This window comes from Knufia obscura (assembly GCF_036327395.1).
Source record: "Knufia obscura strain CCFEE 5817 isolate CBS 148926 chromosome Unknown scaffold_8, whole genome shotgun sequence".
NCBI classification, from domain to species: domain Eukaryota; kingdom Fungi; phylum Ascomycota; class Eurotiomycetes; order Chaetothyriales; family Trichomeriaceae; genus Knufia; species Knufia obscura.
Window position 1 is genome coordinate 910978 of NW_027042694.1, and position 11144 is coordinate 922121.

Consider the following 11144-nt stretch of genomic DNA (forward strand, 5'->3'; position numbering starts at 1 on the left):
CGGCAACCTCGAAAACAACGTGTCTGGAGCTGCACGTTCGCTTGTGTTACAATTATAGAATGCCAAGCCACCGGACTGAGCCGCCAGCCAAGTTGTTGCTTCCCATTCTTCTCCCGCATTCCATGTCACTCACACCACCAGGACCGGTCAACCAGAAGACACGGCAACAGCTAGCCGAATGTCTCAGATCCCATCTAACGAGTCCCATGAGATCGCGAAGATGTCGTTGTCAGTGCCAAAAATACCAGCAATAATGGCGGGGAAAGCATCACTCAGCTGCCGTCTTGACTACGTGCGTGCGGTTACTCGCGGTGCCGATGTCGTAGAACTCGAGGGAACAGCGGAAGCACGGCACCACAATCAATCCTTCTGATCACACCTTGGAACCGGATGACTGCCGCTTTGCTAACGTGCGTCTTTCGACCTAGTTATGCATTCCATGTGTGCTCAAACCACAGAGCCGGATGAGCATGGTCTCAATATAGCAGGCTGGAAGTTCCACGAAACTCGTTGCTACCGTGGTGCTTACACAATAATCTGGTCGACAGCATCTCTTCCACTCAATCCGAAACGCAACCTGAAGCGAGGCTCATGCCTTGACCATCAGCTTCAAACCAACCTGGTAGTACCTCGTCGCCAGGAAAGCACTTGAAGTCGCTATCAACAAGATCCCTGAAAACAGCTGTGGCCCAATCCATTTTCCTGTGGAAGACAATATCGCGCCCGTCACAGGAGTGCCAATTAGTAGGCCAAACGAGCAAATGAAGAAACTTTGACCCATGCGCGTACCGATCTTGCGTAGATCTGGCGTTAAAGCAACAACGGCCACCGGAGCTATGCTGACGAATGCACCGCTGAAGAAGCCATAGAAACATGCGAAGGCAATAATGCCGTCAAAGGTATGAACGCTGATCCACACCAGAGCCATGACACCCGTCATGAACGATGCCGGTATCAGCACATTCAGCGCACCGATGTAATCTCCTGCGAAATTGGGTAAGATTCTTCCTGGCACACTTACGGCGTTGAGAATAGGCAGCAGATAGAAGGCGAACGACTCGTTCGTGATGCCGGTCTGTATAGCGTACGGCTGAATGTAGTAGACCGGGCCATAGAATGACGCGAAAGCCAGGAACATGGCGAAGCAGTACAAGCTGTACGGTGGTTCTTTGAATGCATCTAGATCCCAGAGCTTGCGTTTCTGCTTTGGCATAACTCGTTGCTTCATGACGCTGATGCTGATCATGAGAGTGCCCAGCGAAATGAAGGCTATGACTCGTGTGGCCCAACCAAAGCCGATAGACTGTTCGAGCTGACGAAAGGTGATAGGATAGACGATGCCGCCGACGCTCGATCCGGCTGCGGCTAGACCATTCGCAAGCGCTTTTCGGGTGGTGAAATACTGTGGTAGTATGGCAACTGAAGGTACCCAAAGACAGCCATTACCGAGACCGACCACAACCCCCTGGGCTATGACGACTTGCCAGTACTCGCGACATAGACTAGTCATCATAAATCCGAATGGGACGAGGAAGCTACCAGTTACGACAAGGGTCCGGAAGTAGCCCATGTCGTAGACAGGACCGGCTATAACTGCCAGAAAATATCAGTATATTTTGCAATGTGAGGGACAATTCACACTTTTTTCTCAACTTACCTCCAACCATTAACAACAAAAAAGCTTGAATAGAGCCTATCCAACTGATATTGGAAGGGTTTTCGCTCCAATAGGGGTTATTCTCATAGTATGTCTGGAATGCGCCGAATGAGTTTATTGTTCCCCTAAGGCAGTCAGTATAGCTTGAACCCCAAATGTGGCAGATACTAACCAACAATTGAAGAACAAAAAGAACGATCTGTAACATGTTAGTCAGCTTCACCTCGACGTTGACAGACAGCAAGTAACGTATCTGCACTGCCAAGATCAGAAGCACTTACCCAAGAACCTGCATCCAGGCGAGTAAACCTCCATTGGGAGGAGGGTCTGGCTCATCTGCTGCTTTCTCCTCTGTGCTTGACGATGGGCTGGTCGCTGCTTCGGCATCAATGGCAGTCTCGACGGGAGGTTCGACACTGATGGCCTGGCCGGTGTCATTGGTCAAAGCGTCTGGATCCCTCCGCGTTTGCGAAGGCTCGGCATCCTTCTCCGCCATTTCTCGTATTCCACGACTACCTATATTTGATAGATAGTAATATAGTCAGACATACTCGGATAATATATATGTCTTGTGATAGTTGTGTGCGAGAACGCTGAGATGCGAAAGAATGATATCTTCTGTAGTAATGGTCGCACACTGCATATACGAGGAAATGAAATGCTGGAAGGACTTCTCAACCCTCGGCTTGATGGCAGTGCCGATGATCTCCGCTGTACGAGTAGCGGGTTCCCCAGAAGCTAGTGCTGCGAATTCAGGCCTAAATGTGACGAGCTTAACATAAAGTGACTCTATGAACTGCCTCCGCCTTGAGTGATATCAAAACATTTGGCTGTGTTCTTGATTACACCTCACTTGTATCTGCTACGTACAAAGACTCTTTAAATCTGCGAAGCGCCATGTTGAGGAGGGACTCACTTCTAGGCTGAGTTATTGAGTAGAAGGGATATGCTAGAGTACGGTCACGGCTATCGGCAAGTTTTTTACGAGGTTGAACAGGGATTGCGTGGAGCATTGTGCGGTAGAGAAGCTATTCAACGCAAACCACTGAAGTCCTGATCACCGCCATGAATTGATGATACAGGAACACAATATCATGCATTTGTCATAATAGCTGCAGTTACGCCTCTTTGCTGCGCGTTCATGGTGATTTGAATTCAGTCCTACCAGTCTCGAAACTGCCTGCTCCTTCCATGCGCCGCCTAATCCCATCGCGACTGTGCGCCACAAATGCTGTACAGTCTGTCCGCGGGCAGCCTGCGAAAATAGGACGTGCCCTCAAGGATGCGTTGGCGGTCTCTTTCCACACAATGGTCGCTGCTAGGTATGAAGCACACCTAACCACGTTGCGAAACCTTTTGTTTTTATATCCGCCGCTCTCCGTGCCTTGGCACCGTCACGGAGGTCAACACTAAGGAATCGTCTCCGTTTGAGAGCCTGTTGTTCTGACCTGGTGGGTAGTGTTATTTGAGTCTGAAGGACAACGTCTGCGACTGCGGCAGATACTGGGTGCAGTAGGTCGCGGTGCAGGTGGGAATATCTGAAGTTCCCTTCACATTCATAGCAGCTCCTCGCAGGTCCAGTCCTCAAACGAGCCATCAGGAAGATAGCGGCGCACGGTCAGTGGGATCTTCTTCTGGTTGAATTCTTTCATGGCGATGCGGAGAGGGTCGGTTTCGCCTTCGATGTCTACCAAGGGCGGGGCGTTCATGCTGATCTGAAGAGCCCTTGTTCCCAAGACTCTGGCGCGCTCGTACTTGGTCATGTAGGGAGTGGTAGTCCGCTTATCGTCTGGTATTCTCTTCGCTTCCTCGCCCTGAGGTCGGGCACCTCTCCTCTGATTCGGGTCACCCGTCGCATCAGACTCGACTATGTTGTTTTCGTCGTTCGCTCGAGCGCCTCTTGCTTGAAGATCTGTGTCTTCAGCGTCTATGTCAGCGTCTGGAAGAATTTCCTCTTCATCATCATCAGGCTCTTCAAAGTAGGCATCCTCTGGCTCGTCGTTGCCGAATCTGTCACGCGCATTACTTTAGTATCTGAAGATATGCGCCAAAAGCCATACTCACGCCGCATCATCACCACCATAGTCGGACATTTTGCTTCGACTCGAGAAGAAGTTGGTGTCGGGGCAGGTGTGTAGCGACAGTGAGCGAAAGGGAAGGAGCCAGTCAAGGAATTCAAGTAGGTGAATGCCCGCTGTGTCCAGTAATTTTCCCGCAAGATTGATGACCAAGGCTTGCCCAACTTCTACGCTAGTGCTGCGAGGCTCGCCAAACGACAGGGGAGTGACGTTTTCTTGGCAGGCTACCCCACAGTGCAGGAACTACCCGACATTCCTCCTAAAGATTTGCAGGTCAGCCACTGCACATGCCATGCCAGTGCTTCCGAAGTCCTTTATTTGCTTGCCCGCACAACCCTACCAGGCATCAACCACACAGCTGCCCCATGATCGCCCGACTTCGACATGGAGGCGCTTTCGGACGACGAGTTCGATCATGTCCGTGACTTTGACATGTCCGACTCTGAAAGCGAAGCCGAAAGTATAGACCATGATACGCCCTCAACCACTCCGCCGAGAACCCAGACCCCTCGTCCCACCAGCCAGAAGATCCTTGCTTGCCCCTACGATGAGTGCTCAAAGACTTTCAACCGCCAGTCGCGACTAGATGAGCACATAAGATCACATACTGGAGAGCGGCCATTCAAGTGTCCTCACGCCTTCTGTACAAAAGATTTTCTGCGAGACAGCCATCTCAAGCACCATTTGACCAGTGCTCACTCGAACGTTCGCAAGTACCAGTGTACATGGGAAGGATGTGACAAAAGTTTCGCTACTGGTACCCGCTTGCGCAGACATATTGAGTCGCATGAAGGCAAGGAGAAGTACCGATGTCGTGGTTATGAAGGTTGCAATGAGACTTTTCGCAAGCACGACACGTTGAGAAGACATATTCTGAAAGCCCACGAGAACAAGAAGCCATTTCCCTGCACTCATGTAAACCCTCAGTCCGGCCAAACTTGCTCGTCGGGATTCGATACACCCGAAAAGCTCAAGGCCCACAAACGAGCCATACACGATAGCTCAAAGTTCTCTTGCACCAACTGCCTAGCCAATGTTGCTGCACAAGATGCTCTCATGAACCTGGGTAAGGAAGACGAGGCCCGAGCATATACATTCGACAGCTTCTCCGAACTGCAAGCTCATATTGCAGACGTGCATCCTCCGAGGTGTCAGCACTGTTCGGCAGCCTTCATGACGAACAAAGAGCTTGTACGCCATCTCGAGCTTGCACATGGTCAGGTCGATCCTGCAAAGCAGAAGGCGAAGCAGTTTCCTTGCACACATGCTGGATGCACACAGATTTTCACCAAGATAGGCAATCGCAACGTTCACATCAAGACAGTGCACGAGAAGCAGAAAGACTTCGTATGTGGCGAGACAGAGATTCCAGTCCCGGAGGAAGTCGAAGAAGGACAAGCGGTCTCTGCTAAGGGTTGTGGCCGCTCCTTCACCAGCAAGGCTAGCTTGACTGAGCACGTCCGGACCGCTCACTTTAGTCTGCCCAGCAAGAGAGCGCAGCGGGAAGAGAGGAAGAAAGCTAAACGGAAAGCAGAGGAAGATGCATCTGGCACTCCTGTAGTGAAGAAGCGGGCGCCAAGAAAGGACAAGGGCATCAGGAAAACTTCTGCTCTCAATACCTTGACAGGCTTTGATATGGCAGCAGATTCACCAGCTGAGATGACGAGCTTTCCACCTTTCAGCTATGGTAGCGTACAAGGTCAAGACTTCGATGGTGCCATGGATGATGAAGTTGACGATTGGAATCAGCTGTCAGGATCAATGACACTGTTCGACGATCACCTTTACCACAATGGCCAAGGCTATCATTTTGCCAGTGAGGACGGCAGTGCTGAAGCAAGCAGAATTGATGATGGCCAATATATGCCCTGCCACGGACCACGACCCGGGTTCGCTCCTTCCAACGACATGGACACAGAACCATTCTTCGACTTTGAGCACGAACGCGAGCATATCCACAATGTTCTCGACCCGTTGTTGCAGCAAGCATGACGGGGCACAACAGGAACATGACCTACGACAACGATACGACTTCACTCTACCTACGATCTTCTAGCGCTGTTTGCAGAGATACCCTTTTAACATGTTTTTTTGTCGGCGCTCATGTCGTTAATGGAGTTTGTCCAGATTGAAGCACAACTTGTTCACGTACCCTGCATACCAGGAGTGTGGAGTCTGATTTACTGGGGTTACGAGATATGACCAAAAAGTTCAGCAAGCCAAAAGTGATTTGACATAAAGCGTGCAGTGCATTGAGTATATTTTGAGTGAGCAATAGACAAGCGAAATATGTACAAATGTACCCTAGTCTCTACATAGATAGTGATGGCATAAGATATGGGTTGAATTTACAAGTCATTTTGCCTGATGTAGCAACCCCGATGGTCTATCTACTTCGTAGGTGCTCTCCATAGGTTTCCGTACGGATCAAAAGCAGCAAGCCACGCAGGGACGACAGCAGCATATACAGCTTGCATCCTCCGACCCAACTTACTCTATTCGCCACTTCACCTATCTAATCCCCAACTCAACCACGCACCACATCCCCCCGATTAACCGCATCCAACATCTCCATATCAACCCTCGGCCCAGTGAAAACACCCCTCTTCCCCCCGGCACCCACCACATTAGCACAACGAAAACCCCCGTCCCAGCCATAACAACACTAACATAATTCATCGTATCAGCCGTAACAGGCAGGAAAATTGGAAAACAGAACAACACGACATACAGCGCCACCCAGGCCGTCGAGAAAACATTACAAAACGGTCCGAAGATGTTCCCGAGATCGAAATGTCGCGCTGGAAGGACGGTCTGCCGACCACGGCAGAGGACGATGAATTGGGGGATTGTGTAGGTTATGTTTAGTGAGAGGATTGCGGTCGCGATGAAGCTGTTGAATGCGGTTGTGGAGCCGATGTAGATGAAGCCGTAGAGGATGCAGAAGACTGCTGTGAGGAGGGTAGCGTTGACGGGAACTTTGAGTGTTGGATGGGTTTTCGCGAAAACTGAAGAGTACGGTAGACCGTTGTCTCGTGCGAATGCCCATAGGAGACGGCCTGATGTTACGACGAGGCCGATTGTGGCGCCGAAGTAGATGATGAGGATCCAGAGGGTCATTACGAAGGCGCCGGGGCGGCTGTGGAGGGCTTGGGCGTAGACTTCCATTATTGGGAGGGGGAGAGGGAGATGGCGGTGAAGTCGTTGACTGAGAAGAGCAGGGCGATGGTGAAGGGGAGGACGGTGATGATACCGATTGCGATGGTGCCCCACATTGCTCGGGGGACGTTGCGACCTGGGTCGGGGAGTTCTTCGCTGATGTGTGTTGCAGAGTCGGTACAGAGGAATCCTGAAGAGGATGGTTAGCAGGAGTGGCGGTGGTAAATTGAGTGGGAGTCCTTACCATACATGGCCTGCCCAACAGCAAGGAGGAAAGCCGTTCCATCGCTCCAGCCAGTTTGGTTGACCCACTCCGTGAAGACGACAGAGCCAGACTGCTTCCTATCACTGACGGCCAACATCACGATGACAGATACCGCGAACCCAAGCACCGAAGCCCAGAAGAACATCGTCTCTCCAATCGGAATAAGCTTAGGCAAGAAGATGACGATGGCGGCACATAGGATAATGAAACCCGAGTACACCATCCATACCTGCCACTGAGTCCAGACATACTCCGGGTTGTACAGCGTCGCCAGATTGACACAGACCTGCGCAAGGAATAGGTTGGCGCTAGCGGTTGTGAACAGCCATGCGAAGGAGCTCAGCCAGCCAGTGGCGAATGCGATTGGTGCTCGATGCTTCTCGGGTGCGACCATGAATGCGAAGTGATACTGTCCGCCGCTTGATGGGAAGGCAGAAGCTAGCTCGGCCAGACCGGCGGTGATGAAGAAGCATGCTATGCAGGCGACGATTGGTGCCCAGAAAATGGCTGGTCCTGCTCCAGCGAACAGAGGAGTAACGAATGTTGCTGCGGTAGGTCAGTAGGATGCTGCTTGTCTGGTGGGAAACACTGACCAGCATAGCCAACCCATGTGTTCGTCTGTTCTGTTTGTCAGTATGCGTTCCGGGTCATCAATCACGCCTCAATCAACTCTAAACGCGTTAAGTGACTCACAATACTGAATGCAAGAGCAAGGGTTGAGAATGCGCTGAACTGTCGCGGAAGCTCTCCCACATGACCTTGTGCTCTTAGCTGTATCTCGTCGGCGGACAGTCCCTTCTCGTCAACCGGTGGGATGGCTGGTGGTATAGCTTGTGAGACATTTACCTCGTCCTTGCTGGCCATGTTGAGCTCTGTGATGTGAATCGCAACAAGTCAGCAGAAGAGCCATCTCGCAAGTCTTTATCAGGTGCCGCCATCTTGGTTCGCTATCTAGCACTAGTAGGCACGTTGTCTTGGAGGTTGTACTAGAGCCTTGGTATGGCTGTTCTGAAGCCTTGGTATCACCAAGCGAGAAGGAGAAGATGAGAAGCAGTTGGTGGTGGTTTATGATAAGGTTGGCTTGGCCATCATCACTCCACTACCTGGAAGAGGGAAGTGCGTCCCTATCGCATCGCCCCCGCAGCGGAAATCACGCCAGTGGTATCGCGCTCAGACGCTAAAACGTCGAGCTGATAAAGGAAAGTCCAGGCGTTCTCTTCAGGAACCCTTTCCAGCCATCTCATACCCGGTGGAAATCTACTTTACTTCAACACCCGTTGCCTCTGCTCGATCGTGGGAAGTCCGAGATGCCAGCACTTTGGACGCAGCTACGCTAGCTTTGCGAGGATTCTTGGCTTCGAATACCTCCTCAAGCTCTTCGAGGGTTAAGCCCTGGCGCCACCTGTTAGTGTGCAGACACTACACGGATCTCTCCGACTCACCTTGGTTTCCACGAAGAAGAAGTACATGAACCCGACTTCGAAACAATCCCAAACAACGAAGAACCTGCGAGCCAAGGTTAGCCGATTGTCCTGCCATGATACCAGCCGCCGGATAGCTAAAGGCTCGCGGGTTCCGGAACGTACACATAGAACCAGTATCCGATCTGGAGACTGTTAGTACAGGTTTCACGGTCAAGCAGGAGGTCGTGACTTACATTGGCTAATGCTATAGGTCCAACAAATCTAGTAATCTGTTAGTGAAGATCTGAAAATAGCATGAGAAGGTGAAAGGTACGTGTTTAGGAATCCCGCGGCTCCACCCATAAGCTGATCAAGGAGGTCAGTAAAGGTTTCTTCATCTTATCAACAAGTCTTACCTTGTATGTGCCCATGCCCTTGGCTCGCATATCATTCGACATGACCTCGCCGGGGTAGATCGGTTGCATGCTAGTGTACGCGAAGGCAAATACTGCTCCGAACACATAAATGAAAGCTATTCATCGTTAGCTGGTGAGCGGTACACAAAAATCCGGCTCATCCTACCTATCGATGCAGACGAGCATGTCGTACTACCCGTATTGACATATCCTGCGGCCGTTCCAGCTGTTATGGAGAGACAGATCACCATGCCGATGGTACTGCCTATGAGCATCTTGCGGCGACCGACAATGTCGTGCGAGCGAGCTCCGAATGCTGCAAAGATCCAGCCAACCACGGCATAGATGATGTTGAGCAGAAGTTTTGTGTTGGTGTCCGTTATGCCGACATTTTGCAACAGATATGGAAGGTAATACGAGATGATGCTAACAATGTCAGCGCTGTCGGGGTGTGTCTTCTGGTAGCTGCTTACTTATTGCCACTGAATTGGCCAAACCAAGCTACAGAAGTTGTTAGCAAGTGCGAAGAAGCACAAGTGGTGTGTGGACAGTGGTTCAGGATGCCGTGACAGTCGAGTTTCAGGCAGTGTGCGATGTGCCGACTGATCACTCGCCGTGCCAAGCAGTCTATAGGCAATCCTGCACGGGTTTTGCGAAAGATTTACTGACCGAAAACCAGGTTCAACATCAATCGATACCTCCTTGCTCGTGTCTTGTAAAGAACTCGCAGATCGAAGAAGTTCTTCCATTCTGTCGGGTTATCGTACTTCAGGGACAGGATCATTTCGTCCATCTCCAGTTTCACAAGAGGATGGCTCGCGTCACCGTTGGCGTGATACTTAATCAGAAACTTTTCTGCTTCCTCATGCCGATCTTTTGCAACCAGCCTGACCATTGTCAGCATGTGCGCTAGGGACGATCGAATTGCCATGCTTACCACCGCGGGCTCTCTGGGAAGAACCAGATTGCTATTGACACAATTGCAGGACAGGCCATTTGCAGAAAGAGCGGCAGTCTCCAGTCAAGGTTGCCCTTGTCCGACAAGTGAAGGTGGGTCCCATACACCGATGATGTCGCGAGAATGCTACCGCAGTAGTAGAATGTGTTGTACATTCCGGCAAGCGTTCCTCGGTACCGAGCAGGGGCGATTTCGATCAAGTACAACGGCGACGCGGAACACGCCATCGTCGCAAAGAAAGATAACAGAAACCGGCCAGCGATGAATGTCGGAATTGTCGGTGCGACTCCTGTCACGATAGCCCCAACGATTACTCCAATCGTTCCGATGAAGATGAATGCTCGTCTTCCGAGCCAGTCAGCCATCCACACGAACAAAGATGCACACATCTGACCGATCTAGGCCATCAATCAGCAACAACTTCTTAGGACCTGCTCGCAGCCCACCTGAAAAATGGCGAAAATGATGCCGGTACTTGCGGTACCTTTGTCCGGCAGGTTGTAGTAGCTGATATAGTTCGGCAACGCGTTGATCGAGCCCATCAATGACCCGTCGAAGCCTGTCCTCGTCAAACATTGAAAGTCGGCAACATCGATCTTACTTACCATTCATTGTCGCATTGAGGAACAGCACAGACGCCAGACAATACATCTTGATGTGGCCAGCACCCCATGGGTTTGGTGCAGAATCGGCCATGATCTCAGCGTAAGTTGGGTTAACACCTTTCATGTCCGCGATGCTGTCGGCGCCATCTTGCTGTCTGTCCCCTTCTACCTCCACTACATCTGACTTCGCGGTGCGTGCCATAGTGACTGACTCTCGAAGCTCGATGTACAATGTGGCAGGAACTGAACGGGAAAGCACGAGGAATGCAGAGTAAGTAACTTGGACGTGCCCAATGGCCAAACGTGCAGCTCCGAAACAAGAGTCAACTATCCGGTAGACGGGCTGGACTTCATCTTATGGGATATACGACTAGCACTGGTCAAAGCTAGGTGATATCCTCGGTAACGGCTGTCTACGATAACGCATGTAATCAGGGGATCGGTAACGACGTGCCGGTTTAGGAGGCTCGAAACAAGCACTTTTCGCGGTCTTCTCCCATCTTGTTATCAATCTTGTGGAGGTAGAAACCCAGGCGATCAACGCGGACGATCTTGGCATTGCTCTTCTCAGGCCGGAGAAAGCTCTACCGAGCTCTAGTGCTA

General features: G+C 51.1%; 5 protein-coding genes across 5 annotated transcripts; 1 reads left to right on the plus strand and 4 right to left on the minus strand.

Moving 5' to 3' along the window:
- Positions 1-589: 589 nt before the first annotated feature.
- On the minus strand, positions 590-2153 carry PMZ80_007170 (uncharacterized protein; the record flags this gene model as incomplete). The annotated part of the gene is made up of 4 exons (XM_064875578.1): positions 590-1593; positions 1658-1782; positions 1830-1856; positions 1939-2153. 4 exons carry the CDS (start codon positions 2151-2153, stop codon positions 590-592), a joined length of 1371 nt encoding a protein of 456 aa, XP_064728843.1.
- Positions 2154-3213: 1060 nt separating this feature from the next.
- RPO26 (subunit common to RNA polymerases I, II, and III) lies at positions 3214-3750 on the minus strand (the record flags this gene model as incomplete). Its single annotated transcript, XM_064875579.1, has 2 exons — positions 3214-3667; positions 3722-3750. The coding sequence occupies 2 exons, from the start codon at positions 3748-3750 to the stop codon at positions 3214-3216; spliced, it is 483 nt and encodes a 160-aa protein (XP_064728844.1).
- Positions 3751-4119: 369 nt separating this feature from the next.
- Positions 4120-5727, plus strand: PMZ80_007172 (uncharacterized protein; the record flags this gene model as incomplete). The annotated part of the gene is made up of 1 exon (XM_064875580.1): positions 4120-5727. The coding sequence occupies one exon, from the start codon at positions 4120-4122 to the stop codon at positions 5725-5727; it is 1608 nt and encodes a 535-aa protein (XP_064728845.1).
- A 1175-nt stretch (positions 5728-6902) lies between these two features.
- On the minus strand, positions 6903-8023 carry PMZ80_007173 (uncharacterized protein; the record flags this gene model as incomplete). Its single annotated transcript, XM_064875581.1, has 4 exons — positions 6903-7084; positions 7139-7705; positions 7753-7777; positions 7853-8023. 4 exons carry the CDS (start codon positions 8021-8023, stop codon positions 6903-6905), a joined length of 945 nt encoding a protein of 314 aa, XP_064728846.1.
- Positions 8024-8416: 393 nt separating this feature from the next.
- PMZ80_007174 (uncharacterized protein) lies at positions 8417-10743 on the minus strand (the record flags this gene model as incomplete). Its single annotated transcript, XM_064875582.1, has 12 exons — positions 8417-8551; positions 8602-8665; positions 8746-8765; positions 8817-8844; positions 8897-8928; positions 8979-9094; positions 9145-9404; positions 9452-9479; positions 9648-9865; positions 9916-10334; positions 10383-10495; positions 10542-10743. 12 exons carry the CDS (start codon positions 10741-10743, stop codon positions 8417-8419), a joined length of 1635 nt encoding a protein of 544 aa, XP_064728847.1.
- Positions 10744-11144: the final 401 nt, after the last annotated feature.